Source organism: Notamacropus eugenii, chromosome 3 (genome assembly GCF_028372415.1).
Source record: "Notamacropus eugenii isolate mMacEug1 chromosome 3, mMacEug1.pri_v2, whole genome shotgun sequence".
In the NCBI taxonomy this organism is placed as follows: Eukaryota; Metazoa; Chordata; class Mammalia; order Diprotodontia; family Macropodidae; genus Notamacropus; species Notamacropus eugenii.
This window is the reverse complement of record NC_092874.1, coordinates 167,019,235-167,036,584: the sequence shown is the minus strand read 5'-3', so window position 1 is coordinate 167,036,584 and position 17,350 is coordinate 167,019,235. Positions and strand designations below refer to the sequence as shown.

At 37.9% G+C, this 17,350-nt stretch overlaps 1 protein-coding gene across 7 annotated transcripts in view; it reads right to left on the bottom strand.

The window, feature by feature from the left end:
- LOC140533499 (protein FAM107B) overlaps positions 1-17,350 on the bottom strand; it is a 90,739-nt gene that overhangs the window by 11,874 nt on the left and 61,515 nt on the right. For all 7 annotated transcript variants that reach the window (XM_072653260.1, XM_072653257.1, XM_072653258.1 and 4 more), the window contains one exon: positions 4,299-4,482. In XM_072653260.1, coding sequence (XP_072509361.1) covers positions 4,299-4,426 — 128 coding nt within the window. In that variant the 5' untranslated portion in view covers positions 4,427-4,482. The remainder of the gene's footprint in view (positions 1-4,298; positions 4,483-17,350) is intronic.

Genomic DNA, 17,350 nt, shown 5'->3' with positions numbered 1-17,350 from the left:
GTGAACATTTGGGGTGGAGATGCTTCTAAATTTGCAATTATGTTTCACTCATGCAGCACAGGGCCTTCTTTGATATGGGCATGCCATGCTGAGTATCTTTTGCCAGCATCTACCATGTCACATAATCTATTCCAAAGCTCTTCAGAGAAACCTCAGAAATGTCCTTGTATAGCTTCTTCTGACCTTCATATGAGTATTTGCCTGGTTTGAGTTCTCCATAAAATAGTCTTTTTAAGCAAATGAAGGTTTGTCACTCAAATGATGTGGCCAGTCCATCTGAGTTGCACACTCTGCAGCACAGTTTAAATGTTTGGCAATTTAATTCAAGTAAGGACCTCAGTGGCTGGCACCTTAACTTGCCAGGTGATCTTCACAATCTTCCTAGATAATTCATATGGAAACAATTCAGTTTCCTGGCATGGAGCTGGTATACTGTCCAGGTTTCACAGGCATCCAACAATGATGTCCGCATCATGACTCTGCAGACCTTCAGTTTGGTAGGCAGTCTAATACATCTTCTTTCCCCCACTTCCCTTTGGAGCCTCTCAAACAATAAACCAGTTCTGGCAATGTGAGTGTCAGTCTCATCACTGATGTGTACATCCCTGGAAATTCAAAATTTCTAATTCAAAATTTCTCTACTTACTGTAATGAATGGTTCCATGTATGGATGGCATGGTGCCGGCTAGTAGAGAACCTCTGTTTTCTTGTGTTAATTGTTAGGCCAAAATTAGCACAAGTGGCAGAGAATCAATCCATATTCTCAGGTTTTCTCTTCTCTAGGTTCAGCATTCTCTGATTCCCCTATGGCAATGGTCTGGGGATGGGTCAGGAATGCCTGGGAGACCATGGCCCAATTCCAAGAGAGATCATTTTCAAGAGAAGAATGGGATGGGGCTCTGATGCAGATTAACTAGGAAAGCCCCAATGTATTCATAATGGTTTGTGCCATTAAATATACTATCACGTATTACCATATATTTTAAAGCACCTTGGGAACCATGGCCTGGCTCCAATGTATGTGTGATTAACCAATGAGAGAGAGAATATCACATCTTGCCCTCAGTATTATAACTAACTGTCAATAGTGGAACTTCTCTCTACCAGAACCACTACCCTTATAACTCAGCACTTAGCCCTTCCCTCTGTTACACCAATTTCCCTGAGGCCTTCTGAACTTGAAATCAGCCCCTTAGGGAAGTTATAATGTAAATGGTCACTGCACAGAGAGCACTGGGAGAATCAGCATCCTCCCCCTATCACCTCATGGCTGCAATAGCCACACCTTGCAGGGCATGCTTTGGAGCAGGGACTGATGAATAAGAGCCTCACCTTTCCCCTTCTCATTTTGGGTGAGACTGAGTGATTCATAAAGAAAGACAGGCATGGAAGCATTATAATATGAACCTCAGTTATTACATTATCTTTCCCCCCCAAATCACCCATTTTCAAAACATTCCTATTACTGTTCAGGGTATTGCCATTCTCCTAGTTTCCCAGCTCACCTTTAACTCCTCATTTTCTCCCTCATCTCACATCCATATATCCAACAGCTGCCAGATCTTATAGCTTCTCCTGCACATCTCTCATACATTTGTCCCCTTTTTCTTCACATAGCTACTACCCTAGATCAGGCCCTTATCAACTCTCACCTGGATTGTTTTAAAAGCCTCCTACTTGGCCTCCGTGCTGCAAGACTTTCTCCATTCTTAGCCAGCCTGACAAGTATGCCAAAGTGACATTTCTAAAGTAAAGTTCTGATGATGTTACTTCCCTACTCAGTAAAGACTTGCGATTCTCTACTGCTCCAAAAACAAACACTATCCATCTTTATCTCATCCTTTCTTAAATTCTATTTTTGTGTAAGTTTTAAAATTTACACAATTAGTATAGCAGTACATGAGTACAAGTATGTAATTTACAAGTAAGTAAATATGCATAGACTAGGGACACATGCTCACTTTTTATTTATCAGGAAAACATGGAAATAGTATTTTATTGAAAGGTACAAGACCAAAAAAGTTTTGCCTATGGCATGATTTTTAGTCCTTTCACTATCACTAATCTAGTTTTGCTCCAATCTGCCAAAAGTCCTTCTTAAAAGATGGTACCCAGAGCTGGACACAATGTTCTAGATGTAAGTCTGACCACAGCAACATAAACAGGATTATCACTTCTTTTACTCTGAAATTATGTTCCTTTTAATGTAGTCTATGGTCACAGCAGTGTTTTAACAGCCTTGTCACACTGGCTCCCTCATATTGATCTTGCAGCTCATGGAAGAACCCAGAGGTCTTTTGTATGAGAATTACTTTCCAGTTTCATGTTACTCCATTCTGTACTTATGCGGTTGGTTTTTCTTATATTCAAGCACAGGGTTTTACATTTATCCCTATTAAATCTCAGTGTGTTTGCTTCAACCTACCATTCCAGCCTGGTGAAAGGTTTCTGTAGTCGGATTTGGTCATACATGGTATCACCTACCTATATCTCCCACCCATGTTTGGTAACTTAATATCTAAACTACCTTCCAAGTTAGTGACTAAAAAATTTAACTGAATAAGGCCAAGGACAGAGCCCTGAATCAACTCACTGGAAATTTCCTTATAGGTAAACCTAGATCATTCTTTAGGGCTAGTAAGATATCTGTAATTTGTTTGTATGATTTATGACTAGAGGACTCTATGTATGTACAGCTCTATGCAATTCATAAATAATGTATGTCATGTCTACCTCAGTCTCTTCTCTCAAAACACAAAAGCATATTAGCATTAGACAATACAAAATACACCAATCTGAAAGAGTATATATTAAACATCTTGGGCTAAGAGCAATATTTTAATTCGTCCTCCCATGCAGGCTAGTTTTTACTCTAGTTTTCCCTTAAGAAGTTTTAAGCCATTCCTGCAGACTTTGTTGGCTCAGGGGGACTAAGGGCTCAAGCTGTGGATGTGACTTCTTTACCTCCTGAATACAAAGCAAAAGAGGGGGAGGGGTGTGAAGGAGATCAGCAAGGTTTGGCTGGTATATCATGAAGGTAAGACAGGCCCCATCAGGCAAGGGTTAAATCAGCTGAATAAGCTCAATGTGTCCTCGATGCCTGCCCTAGTAGAATTATCCATCGTCTATAATGCCTAAGTAAATCTTTTGTTAGTAACTGTTGACAGTTGGCTTACCAGTGTCTCTCATTTTATTATTTTATCAAAGCACTAGGGGACTGGCCTGACTCAGGCTTAGACCAGGATATACCTGCTGTGTAAAGCACTAGGCTAAGCATAAGAAATTAAAAACAAAACAAAAACCCAAACCACCTCAAGTCATTTATGGCCAAAAAAAAAAAAAAAAAAGAAAAGAAAAAGTGGGGCCCATAAATGGCTTATATCTAAACAGCTTAAAAAGTATTTGTTTTCCTACACTGACATAAATTATGGGCCTACATCCAAACATTTTATGACAGCTTCCTTAAATGTAAATTTAACAGTTCTTTAGCAAACAAATCCCACTACCTGCCCCGCCTGCTCACAGGGCCCCCAAAGCTTAGGCAATAGGTTTATATGCCTATTTTTTAACCTCCCACAAAACACAGAAGAGGAATTCATATGTGTGTGTGTGGCGGGAAAGTTCTCTAAAAGAAGTTCCCTATTTCAGTTTTCACACATCTTTAAGAGCACTATGTGTCTCTCCTTCACCCTTTAGGATTCTCCAATTAAAATTAAATTAAATTAAAACCTTCTAACATTTAAAATCTTCTTCAGGGTCAAAGGTAAGAAGAGACTTAGAGTAACTGAAAAACTGATCAGCAACAATGGCAGCAATCTATAAAATAAATCACAAGTATGATTTCAGAGAGAAGTGTTACAAGGCAGGGGAGTGTGTATAAAAATGTTGAAGATTACAATAAGATGAAATTTTATATTGGATGTGTAGGAAAATGTGCGTAACTGTGTATTCATGTTTCTTTGGTACCTTTGAACTTTAGTGCATAGAATTTACCATCAAATCCAATGTGTGAACCAAGAACAGATGCGTAACAGTTTGAGTTAACTGACAAACAGGTGGAATGGTCTGGGACCCAGATTTGAACCCCCAGGGCAAGACGACTGAAAAAGAAGCTTTAGAACTTTGGCAGGAAAGCTCCCAGGGACCCTAGAGAACCCCCACTGGCAAAAGCCGGACTTTAATCCAGATACCTAGCATCTTAATTTACTCCAAAGAAACAATTGGGAAAATGAAAGGCAAGAGATTCTTCTACTCCCCTCCCCCAAACATACTCCCCTGTAGGTCAGAGAGAAACTCACCTTTTCTGATTCATCAGAAGTTCTCTGTGAAGATCTTGATGGTTCCGGGAAGTTTTGACAGGATTAATTAATTTCTGAGGCTTGATTAATTCAGGATTGTCATCCTCTATGTAGTCAGGTTCAGCCATGATACTTTTTGGAATGAGAGTGAAGTCTTTTAGTTCAGGATCCTCAACTGTATTATCTGTAACAGAAAGAAGAAACAGTTGTAAGCACTCTACTTTCACAGATTTTCATGCAAACAGGGATGTATAAAATGCCATATTAACATATAGGAACATATCAAGGTCACTCTTCCATTGATAATAATGCTTTGCAAGATACGGGAGAAGGGGTGGAGGAGGATGTGCTAAGGGATGTATGTTTTGATTAAAGTTTCAGGATTGATGACTCACCATCACACCCTGGAGCTCCTGGGTTGTATCCACTGTTATTCCCCCACCTTTTTTAGCTACTTAAAGCAGGTGTCAAACAAGCTACCTGAAGATCCACTGAAAGGTTAATGTCAGAAACTGGACTTGGACTGAAGCCTTTCTGGTTCTGAGGCCAGCACTTTAACCACTACAACCACAGTTGCCTCTCTTCTGAGTAGAAATGACTTAGGTTCAAAACCCACCACAGACATAAGCTGAGTGTTCGTAGGCAAACTAACCCGCACAAACCTCAGTCAACTCTCTATGAGTTATTTAATAAGACCAAGATGGGATGTTGTAACTGTGTGGTGGAAGAAGCAAGTTCTCTAAACTGATGAAATGTCCACTGAGGCTGATGTAATTCTGGTACTCCCAGAGGAGATGTGAGAAAAAGTTTCTCAACTCTTCACCAGTGGTCTTGATATGGCCACTTAGGTTCCTTCTATCAGATTCTTTGATTTTCAACATCCTACCCTTCCCCAAGGCAAACTCATCTCTACTAGGCCAAGGGAAATACAGCTTCCTTGGTTCTCAGGCCACTTGAACAAGAGGAAGGGAAGCTAGTGACTTTGCACAGCCCTCCCTCACTTAAATCCAATTCACTTACATGTCAGGGCATTGCTTCCCTGATGTCATGGCCCTCTCTTCCAGAACAAATGACAAACAACAACCACTGTTCAACTTCTATGTCTGAGAAGCAATAAACAACAAATGTCCTTAATACACCTCCAAGAGCAAATACACTGGATTGTACATTTAGGTTTTTGATGACCTCACAATAGTTCAACTTTTTCATTTGTAAAATGAAGACAGCACAGAACCCTTATAGTAGAATGGTCAGATCCAACATAAGCAAAACTTTTTTTTAAGTTTGTAGAGGAACATTTTAGTTACAAAGATTTCATCAAAGAAACTGAGCATCCTTTAATGATTTACATTTTATGGTCATACTTTTCTCTTTTAAATTAATTTTTTTAATGTATTTTTTTCTCCTTCCCCTTTCCTTGAAGAAGGAAAAAAAGCAAAATTCTCGTAACTAATATGCACAGTCAAGCAAAATAAATTCAGGCACTAACTATGTTCAAAAAATATGTCATAGCCTTCGTCCTAAATCCATCACTTTTGTCAGAAGGTTAGTAGAATGATAAACAAAGTTCTTTATGGAAGCTAGGCACTTTTTTGCCCCAATCAGTTCACTCGGTTAGTAATTCTACAGCATAACCCCACCCCTACAATTCTAAATTTGACAAAGCACACCCTGTATGCCTATTCATCACAACAATAGTCTGCTCCTACACATGGTGATGAAACTCTGATAAGACAAGTAGCTAGGACTGTAAGAAAGTTACATCAATCAGATTTTCACAATGCTCTATGCATGTTGATGCTTTTGGAAGAGAAACAGAGAACTAAGGGACTTAAACTCACTTAACTCATTAGTTTTTTCAGGTACAAAGCAATCCCCAAGATCAGTTATATGGTGCTTTAAAATTTCCCAAGGAAGGGGGTGGAGCCAAGATGGGAGAGTAGAAAGACACACATATGCTAGCTCCAAACCCACAGCCCATAAAATATCTGTAAAGAAGAACTCCCAACAAATTCTGGAACAGCAGAAGCCACAGAACAATGGAGCGGACGAGATTTCTGTTCCAGAGAGCCCTGAAAACCTCTCACAAAAGGTCCGTCGAGCCCTGGACCCAGAGCCGAGCCGAGCCTTGCCTTGGCCATGCGGCGCCAAGAGGAGTGGATCAGAGCAGGCTTCAGGGACTCAGGGACGGAATCTCCAGTGGCCATGCAGGTCCCTCCACCCATGGGCCCCAAAGGTTGGTGAGAGGGTCTTCTCGGCTTGCCGAGAGGGGAGTGGGGTGCCCCCATAACTCAGGCCCCCTTGGGAGGCAGCAGCGGAGGTGGCAGCAGACCAGGGCTCCCCAAGCAGGCAGGAGCCTGGATCCATTGTTGAAAGTCTCCGCATAAACCCCCTGAGGGAACTGAGCCCTGTGAGGTGGCCCTGCCCTTACCTGAGCACCTGAACATAATCTCACACTGAATAGCAGCCCTGCCCTTGCCAAAAGCCCTGAGGCTGGGAAGCACCATTTGAATCTCAGACCCCAAGCGCTGGCTGGGCGGATCTGGAGGCAAAGTGGGTGTGAAGAGAATACTCAGAAGTCAAGTTACTGGCTGGGAAAATGCCCAGAAAAGGGAAAAAAAATAAGACTATAGAAGGTTACTTTCTTGGTGAACAGATAATTCCTCCCTTCCTTTCTGAAAATGCCCAGAAAAGGGAAAAAAAATAAGACTATAGAAGGTTACTTTCTTGGTGAACAGATAATTCCTCCCTTCCTTTCTGATGAGGAAGAACAATGCTTACCATCAGGGAAAGACACAGCAGTCAAGGCTTCTGTATCCCAGCCCACCCAATGGGCTCAGGCCATGGAAGAGCTCAAAAAGGATTTTGAAAATCAAGTCAGAGAGGTAGAGAAAAAACTGGGAAGAGAAATGAGAGACATGCAGGTAAAGCATGAAAAGCAGATCCACACCCTGCTAAAGGAGACCCAAAAAAATGCTGAAGAAAATAACACCTTGAAAAATAGGCTAACTCAACTGGCAAAAGAGGTTCAAAAAGCCAATGAGGAGAAGAATGCTTTTAAAAGCAGAATTAGCCAAATGGAAAAGGAGGTTCAAAAGCTCACTGAAGAAAATAGTTCTTTCAAAATTAGAATGGAACAGATGGAGGCCAATGACTTTATGAGAAACCAAGAAATCACAAAACAAAACCAAAAGAATGAAAAAATGGAAGATAATGTGAATTATCTCATTGGAAAAACAACTGACCTGGAAAATAGATCCAGGAGAGACAATTTAAAAATTATGGGCCTACCTGAAAGCCATGATCAAAAAAAGAGCCTAGACATCATCTTTCATGAAATTATCAAGGAAAACTGCCCTGAGATTCTAGAACCAGAGGGCAAAATAAGTATTCAAGGAATCCACAGATCACTGCCTGAAAGAGATCCAAAAAGAGAAACTCCTAGGAACATTGTGGCCAAATTCCAGAGTTCCCAGGTCAAGGAGAAAATATTGCAAGCAGCTAGAAAGAAACAATTCAAATATTGTGGAAATACAATCAGGATAACACAAGATCTAGCAGCTTCTACATTAAGGGATCGAAGGGCATGGAATAGGATATTCCAGAAGTCAAAGGAACTAGGACTAAAACCGAGAATCACCTACCCAGCAAAACTGAGTATAATACTTCAGGGGAAAATTTGGTCTTTCAATGAAATAGAGGACTTTCAAGCATTCTTGATGAAAAGACCAGAGCTGAAAAGAAAATCTGACTTTCAAACACAAGAATGAAGAGAAGCATGGAAAGGTAAACAGCAAAGAGAAGTCATAAGGGACTTACTAAAGTTGAACTGTTTACATTCCTACTTGGAAAGACAATATTTGTAACTCTTGAAACTTTTCAGTATCTGGGTACTGGGTGGGATTACACACACACGCACACACACATAGAGACAGAGTGCACAGAGTGAATTGAAGAGGATGGGATCATATCTTAAAAAAATGAAATCAAGCAGCGAGAGAGAAATATATTGGGAGGAGAAAGGGAGAAATGGAATGGGGCAAATTATCTCTCATAAAAGAGGCAAGCAAAAGACTTTTTAGTGGAGGGAAAAAGAGGGGAGGTGAGAGAAAAACATGAAGTTTACTCTCATCACATTCCACTAAAAGAAGGAATAAAATGCACACTCATTTTGGTATGAAAACCTATCTTACAATACAGGAAAGTGGGGGATAAGGGGATAAGCAGGGTGGGGGGGATGATGGAAGGGAGGGCATGGGGAGGAGGGACAAGATCAAAAGAGAGAATAGAAGTAATGGGGGGCAGGATAGGATGGAGGGAAATATAGTTAGTCTTATACAACACGACTATTATGGAAGTCATTTGCAAAACTACACAGATATGGTCTATAGTGAATTGCTTGCCTTCCAAAGGGAAGGGGTGGGGAGGGAAGGAGGAAGAGAAGTTGGAACTCAAAGTTTTAGGAACAACTGTCCAGTACTGTTCTTGCTACTAGGAAACAAGAAATACAGGTAAAAGGGTATAGAAAGTTATTTGGCCCTACAGGACAAAAGAGAAGATGGAGACAAGGGCAGAGAGGGATGATAGAAGAGAGGGCAGACTGGTGATAGGGGCAATTAGAATGTTCGGTGTTTTGGGGTGGGGGGAGGGGACAAAAGGGGAAAAATGTGGAACCCAAAATTTTGTGAAAATGAATGTTAAAAGTTAAATAACTTAAAAAAAATTTCCCAAAGAAGTAGTTATTAAAAACAAAGTATTAAAACATTTTTCACAATCTCCAACAGAATCCAAGAAAATAATTCCCAGATTATGCATTGCCATCAACATAAGATTTAAAGCAAGACTGAACTGAACTATTAAAAAAATACCACTAAAAAAGTTGTGAAAACAAATTGTACGTAAATCTTCACATGAAACATGCATATAGTAACTTTAGAAAAGGTATTTATATAGTCTAAGTACAAGATAACAAGTTTGAAACTACTGAGATACTGGCTATGATAACACCAAATTCAATCAAGCAACAGAAAACTCACTACTAAAATTATATACCAAATACCTTAGACACAACCTGACTTAGATACAAACATTATTTTTTTAGAAAGCCCACTATAACAAAACTTTTAAAACCTTGAACAAATGAATTAATCACAGTCATCCCTGGTTGTATGTTGCCTCAATATAAAATGCTCTTGTTCTCACCCTAAGGTACCAAAAGAACTATCTTCATTAGCAGTTAAAATACACCATAAGCACCTTTATTTAGTTAAAATACACTATAACTACCTTTATTCTACTATAGGTGTACATAAAAAATAACAGTACTTTCAATCTGGCTAATCAGTTCAAAAGACATGTAATATAATTCCAAAAAAGGGATGGGTTTCTTTTACTCAAATAAAGGAGGATACAGCCCAGATAGCCAAGACAGATGGTGTTCCAGATTCAGTCTGATAACAGAAGATAAAAAGTAAACAAATGCCTAACTGCCCAGAATCTGAATCATAATTCTCTCACTGAATGATGTATGTCTGCCTGTCCTACAGCTATCTCTTTTTAATGAAACAGTGCAAATATATATTATAGTATATTATAAGAGTAGCCGAGTGCTTTAGACACATCATTTTATTTGATACTAATAGCAACCCTGTCAGGTATTATTCCTGTTTTACATAGGAGAAAACTAAGTGAGTTACCATTAACCACAACGCATGTAAATATTACAAGCAGGAACTGGAATTAGATAAGGATTTGAGGCCGACCCTCTAGACTCCAGTCAAGTATTCCCATGCCACACAGCTATCTCGGTGGTTGTGTGGATGCTTCATGGCCCTCTCTTACCTCCATCATCATTTCCACACACAGTCTGCATGGTTACTGAAATTGATTTTTTTTTTGTCCATACAAGCATTTTGCATTTGCTGCAAATGAGTTATCTGAGTTGTGAGCATCACAATAGTGAGTCACAGGTTTCTGCTCACCTGCAGTCATTCCCTTCTGTCACTACATTGCTTAAGGAGTTACAGCATTACAACATTTCCCTTCTTTATGTCAAGGCCATTTTTCTCTCCTAAGTACTCGTCACAAAAAAAAAAAAAATAACTGAAAATGTCCCTCCACCATCTTTTTTCCACGTACAAATGTGGTTTCTTTGTAAAAATCCTTTTACAAATATAAACTCTGTAGTAAATAATGCATCATAAAAAGACTTGTTTTAGGAGCAGCTAAGTGGCACAGAGAATAGAGCTCTGGCCCTGGAGCCAGCAGGACCTGAGTTCAAAGGCCTCAGATACTTGACACTTAACTAGGTGTGTGACCTTGGGCAAATCACTTAACCCCAACTGCCTATCATTCCCCCCTCCAAAAAAACAAAAGACTTGTTTTCTAGTACAAAAATTACTCACTAATTTCCCCTGTGACCTTGAAAATGGTTACTTAACCTAAACTTTCTTCTCTTCATCTTAAATTAGAGGTCATGAACTAAATAATCTCTAAGGCCCCTCCCAGCACACTTTCTATTTAACCTAATACTTAACATCAGGGGTAGCATGTGGCCAAATTTAATACTTGATATGTAGTAGCTACAAAATAAACCTAAAACTTTCATTTATAAAATTAGAGAGAGAGAAAGTGGGTTTCTTCAACTAAGAATCTAGTGAGAAAGATAGCAAAAGTGAGGATAGGGGTAAAAGGGCATATGGGGGTAAACAAGAAAAAGTATTTTGCCAGAAGCAAGTAATTTCCATGGTATACAAGAAAAATGTTTTTAATCTAGCAAAAAGTTTATTGGGAATCAAGGAAAATTAGCCAAGATGTGTTCAGATTGTCCAAACCTATGCCCAATCTTCAGTTATAAAATTCAAAACTTAGGACTGACTCAAGGAGAAGATTGTCATCAGACTCTTTATTCAATCACTGCAGGCAAATCTTCAACTTCTATTTCCTGGAGGATAAGAAAATCCTAGCCTTAAGAGTAAGTATTGTTTCTTTGCTTTCTGTGTTCATTTTCCAAAGGTACATTCCAGCTCCACCTCCAGCTCCTGCCCTGGGATTTTCTGAATTCTTTACATCAGCAGGGAAAATACCATTCATAGTGATGAGTTTCCCAACTACTTTAAGGAAACAAATACTTTATTTCATACCAATCAAGAACTCACCTGCACAGGACAGTAAAATGAAAATGGTAAAATTCAGAACCATGAGATGAAAATCAGAATCAGTAGGAAGACATCATAATTTTCCCATCTGCCTAGACTTAGAAATGATACTGCACAGAAGTACTAATGTTTGACTCACTTTTTAAACAATCTCATGAAACTTTATAGTCTGAACAGGCCCAACATGTTCTAAGTCTACTCGAACCAAAAGATCTTTTTGTAAAAGTTACCATTTTTTTTAGAACTCTGAACTGAAGGGTTTGTGGTTAGCTACAAGTAATCCCACAGCATTCTTTCAGAGAAATTTGGTCCACACTGTGGTGTACAATTTTAAAGAAAAACACTAGCGGTGCTCTCCCTGGATATACATTAGTTACATAACTAAGTTTTCAAACCCTAGGCATACAGACATTGAAGATGAAAGGAAATCCTCCAGATCCTATTATCATTTTCCTTACAACAGAAACAGTGCTGGTTCTAGGGTCAGAGGACCTGCATTCCAATTCTATCTCTGACCTTTACCTAGGACAAGTCACTAGGACCCTGGTGAGTAATTTAACTACATATCAGTTTCATTATTTGTCAGATGAAACTGGATTAGATAGGTTTCTTCTTTAGATTTATGATACTACCTAGGTAAGGCAACTTACTCTAGCACTAGCTTCTTCCCAGCTGCTTAAGATGCCTAGGAATAAAGGATAAATCTGCAGATCTGGGGGGGTTTTTTTCTGCGTACGTAAAAACAAAAGAGTTGGACTAGAAATGATCCTATGAAGATGGAAGAAAATAAAGTGTTTCTCTAGTCTCTCTACAGAGAAGCTGTAGGAGGGCAGTCCCATCCTACTGGAAGCAGCAGAGCGAACTCTGTGCACAAGAGGTACTGACATACTAAACTGAAATGATTTCATCTGACAGTCTCCCAACCCTAAAATCCACAGGTCCTAACTACTGACTTTTTTTCCTGTAAGGCAGAACTAAAACTTCAGTGAACGCTACTGTGGACACTGTAACTGCCGCCATCTCCTGACCGATGAGCCCTGGACATACGATCCACAGAATCCTGCTTGAAGTCAACTATTGCTCTCCTTTCCCCTTCCAGAAGGAAGGTCTGATCCTACATACACAGCATAAAGACAAGAGTACAAAAAGCACACTTTGAGCATGCATCAACCGTTCATTCTATTTTTTTCTTGGCTCCAAGGCTGCCTCCAGGCAAGTCCCTCAGAGGCTCTCCAAATCTCTATTTACATAAAATAACATCTAACAGAAATAAATGCAAAGCACTTGGCAAATAAACTTCTGTGTAAATGCCAAAGACTGACATGCTTGGGAAAATATCAAAGGCATTTACTACCTCCCCACAGTATGTATCTTTGCAGATGCGTCACAAATTTAAAGTTCAAGGGATGAAAATAACGGGAGAGACCCTTATGAAAAACAGAAGGCACAGTCCAGATTGCTGGACATGAGCCAGAGAAGTGGTTGAGGTTCCGTCATTGGTCAGTAGGTGGCACTAGCTTTACAGGTAAGCATACCTCCCTAGTTAAGAATAGTAATAGTACTCTAAATCCTATTAAAATCTGCAGAACAAAAAGTAATTTCTCAACCTGTTTCCTAAAACATATTAGTGAATTTGCATTACAGGACAACATTATATGACTCAGAGATGTTTTATAAAAGGAACAAATATATCTTGGAACCCACAGCTGTTCCTGGTATTTTCTCGCTGCAGCAGCGCATTGTAATAGAAATTACATGGGAGCTATAGTCAGAAAACCACGGTTCAAATACCAGTTCTACCACTTAACTAATAACTATGTATCCTTGGGATAGTCACTTTCCCTCTTATATATGTGTAAAATAAGGCAGTTGGACTAAAGCAGGGCCTAGTCTGGGCAGGGTCCATAAACTTAAAAAAAATTATTTTTGATAAATGTATTTCAATATAATTGGCTTCCTTAGTAATTCTATGTGCTTTAGTTAATGTATTTAAACACATTATGAGAAGGAGTCCATAGGAATCACCAGACTTACCAAAAGAATCCATGACACAAAAAAAAGGTTAAAACTCTAGGAGTCAAGGACCTTTAGGGGCTCCTATCCTGTGTAAATCATATGAAAACCCTATCAAAGTTACACAGAAAGAAACCACAGCTGATTCTACTTTAAAATGACACATTTGCTGTGTTTCTGATGCCTGCACATTCTTCCTACTTTTAATTTAGTCATGACTTTTTAGGAGTAATAGAGCTATAAGAGCTACTAGAACTACTCTTACTAGATATCAGTTGGTCCTTCAACTAGTTTGAGTGTGTGTTTGCGTGCATGTGTGCGTGCGTGTGTGTGTGTGTGTGTGTGTGTTATTTTATGCAGCTAGAAAAAATAGCTACATTCATCTGGAAAAAAAAAACTCAAGGATATGGTCTAGCCATACCAGATCTCAAACTGTATTATATCGTAGTAATTACTAAAGACAGTGGTGGATCAATGGAATAGTATACATATAAATTAAACTAAAGCAAATCACCATAGTAATCTAGTCTATGATAAATCTGTACAAAAATGACCAATATGGAAATGTTTTACATAATTGCATGTATATGACTTGCCAAGGTCACAAAGCCAGACTAGGTTTTTGGTTCTCTAAGTCCAATGCTCTTTCTGTTCCACCACAAAAACTCCAGCACCCTAAATTGTACTTTTTTAAAAAATTGTTTATTTTTATTTTGTTTTATTGTTAATTCGTTTCTGTAAGATTTTGAGTTCCACATTTTCCCCTTACCCCACAATTTCCAGTTTTTGCCACCACAAAAAGAGCTGTTATAAATATTTTTGCACATAAAGGTGCTGGGTAGCCCTTTAGACAGAGTTCCAAATTGCTCTCAGGATGGTTGGATCAGTTTACAACTCCACTAACAATGCATCAGTTACCATTTTCCTGTTTTGTCATGTTAGCCAATCTGAGAGGTGTGATGTGGTACCACAGAGTCATTTTGATTTGCATTTCTCAAATCAAGAGTGACTTAGAAGAATTTCTTCATATAACTATAGATAGCTTTAAATTCTTCCCCCTGTTCGTATCCTTTGACCATTTGTCAATTTGGAAAATGACTTGTATTCTTATAAATCTGACTCAGTTCTCTATATATTTGAGAAATGAGGTCTTGATCAAAGTTACTGGTTGTAAAAGTTGTTTTCTGGTTTTCTGCTTCCCTACTAATCATGGTGGCATTGGCTTTATTAGTGCAAAAACTTTTCAATTTAATGTAGTCAAAATTATCCATTCTGCATTTCATAATGTTTTTGATCTCTTGTTTGGTCATAGATTCTTTCTTTTTTCATAAATCTGACAGGCAAACTATTCCTTGCTCTTCCAGTTTGCTGGAGTATTAGCTTTTATATCTAAATCATGTACCCATTTTGACTTTATCCTGGTACAGGCTATAAGTGTTGATCTATGCCTAGTTTTTGCCATACTATTTTCCAGTTTTCCCTGCAGTTTTTGTCAAATAGTGAGTTCTTATCCCAGAAGCTGGAGTCTTTGGGTTTATCAAACAGTAGATTACTATAGTCAGTGACTACTGTCTTGTATACCTAACCTATTCCATTGACTCATCAATCTATATCTTTAGCCAGTATCACGTAGTTTTGATGACTGCTACCTTATAATACAATTTAAGATCTGGTACAACTAGGCCACCATCTCTTGTATTTCTTTTCATTAATTCCCTTCATATTCTGGGCTTTTTGTTCTCCCAGGTGAAATTTACTATTTTTCTAGCTCTATAAAATAATTTTTCAGTAGTTTGATTGGTATGGCACTGAATTAAGTAAATTAGTTTAGGTAGGATTGTCATCTTTATTGTTTTAGCCCAACCTACCCATGAGCAACTGATGTTTTTGCAATTATTTTGATCTGATTTTATTCGTGGGAAAAGTGTTTTGTAACGGTGTTTATTTAGTTCCTAGGTTTGTCTTGGGGGTAGACTCCCAAATGTTTTATAATGCCTATAGTAACTTTAAATGGAATTTTCTCTATCTCTTGCTCTTGGGCTTTCTGTAATATACACAGAAATGCAGATGATTTATGTGGATTTATTTTATAACCTGTAACTCTGATAAAGTTGTTTATTATTTCAAGTAGTTTTCTACTTGATTCTCTAAGTACACCATCATACGATCTGCAAAGAGTGACAGCTTTGTTTCTTCTTTGCTTATCCTAATTCCTTCCATTTCTTTTTCTTCTTTTACTGCTAAAGCTAACATTTTTACTACAATACTGATTAACAGTAGCGATAAAGGACATCCTTGTTTTGCCCCCAATCTTACTGAAAAATGCTTCTAGCTTATGACCATTACATGTAATGGTTGCTGATGGTTTTAGGTAGATGCTACTTATCATTTTAAGGAAGACTCCATTTATTCCTATGCTCTCTAGTGTTTTCATGGGAACGGGTGTTGTATTTTGTCAAAAACTTTTTCTAAATCTATTGAGATAATCATATGATCTGTTAGTTTTGTTGTTGATATGGTAAATTTTGCTGATAGTTTTCCTAATATTAAACCAACCGTGCATTCCTAACATAAATCCTACCTGGTCGTAGTATATTTTATCCTTCTGATAAGTTGCTATAATTGCTAATATTTTATTTAAAATTTCTGCATCTATATTCACATTAAGGAGACTGGTCTACAATTTTCTTTCTGTTTTGGTCCTTCCTCGTTTAGGTATTAGTACCATATTTACACCATAAAAAAAATTGGGTAGGACTCCTCCTTCTTTGCCAATTTTCCCAAATAGTTTATCTACATAGCATTGTAATTAATTGTTCTTTAAATGTTTGACAGAATTTGCTTGTAAATCCATCTGGTCCTGGAGATTTTTTCTTAGGGAGTTCATTGATGGCTTGTTCAATTTCTTTTTACGAAATGTAGTTACTTAAGTATTTTATTTCCTCTTCCATTAATCTGGGCAATTTATATTTTTGCAAATATTAATCTGTTTCACTAAAATTGTCAAATTTATTAACATACAGCTGGGCAAAATATCTCCTAAGTATTGTTTTAATTTCCTCTTCATTGGTGGTGAGTTCACTTTTCATTTTTGATACAGGTAATTTGGATCTCTTTTTAATTACATTGATTTTAATTGATTTTTTATTTTAAATTTTAATTAATTAAAATCAATTAACAAATTGTCCACTGTATTTTTTTTCCCATAAAACCAGCTTAGTTTTATTAGTTCAATAGTTTTCTCAATTTCAATTTTATTAATCTCTCCTTTGCTTTTCAGAATTTCTAATTTGGTATTTAACTGGAGATTTTTAATTTGTTCTTTTTCTAGCTTTTTTAATTGCATGCCCAATTCACTGATCTTCTCTTTCTCTATTTTATTCATATAAACATTTAGAGATATAAAACTTCCCCTAAGAACTACTTCTGTTGCATACCCATAAGTTTTATTATGTTGAACTGTACTTTTTTAAAAAAAAATGAATTTATGTTTTATTAAATCACAACAGCATTCACATACATTTGAAAAATATACACATAGACATATTTATTCAGCCCACAAGTTACTCAATAGTTTTCTTAATCTGTTAGGGGTTTACTAATTGACAACAGGAGGTTGGTAAGACAACAAATTCTACAGATGCCCTTAGCCAAGTATTAAATTTCCTGTCTGATGACTAATTATAAGCATTTTTTACTAAAATAAGCAGAACACATTTCTGCAGTTAGAGACCTCACACTCATATGTTCAGGACTTCCTGGTAAAACTTGTGCCTCACACCTATAGCAAATAAGCCTCACAGACCTAGATCAAACTCAAATGAATACCAACCCAAAAGGCAAATAGGGCCAATTAAAGCAGTCAGCCTCAACGTGTTTCCT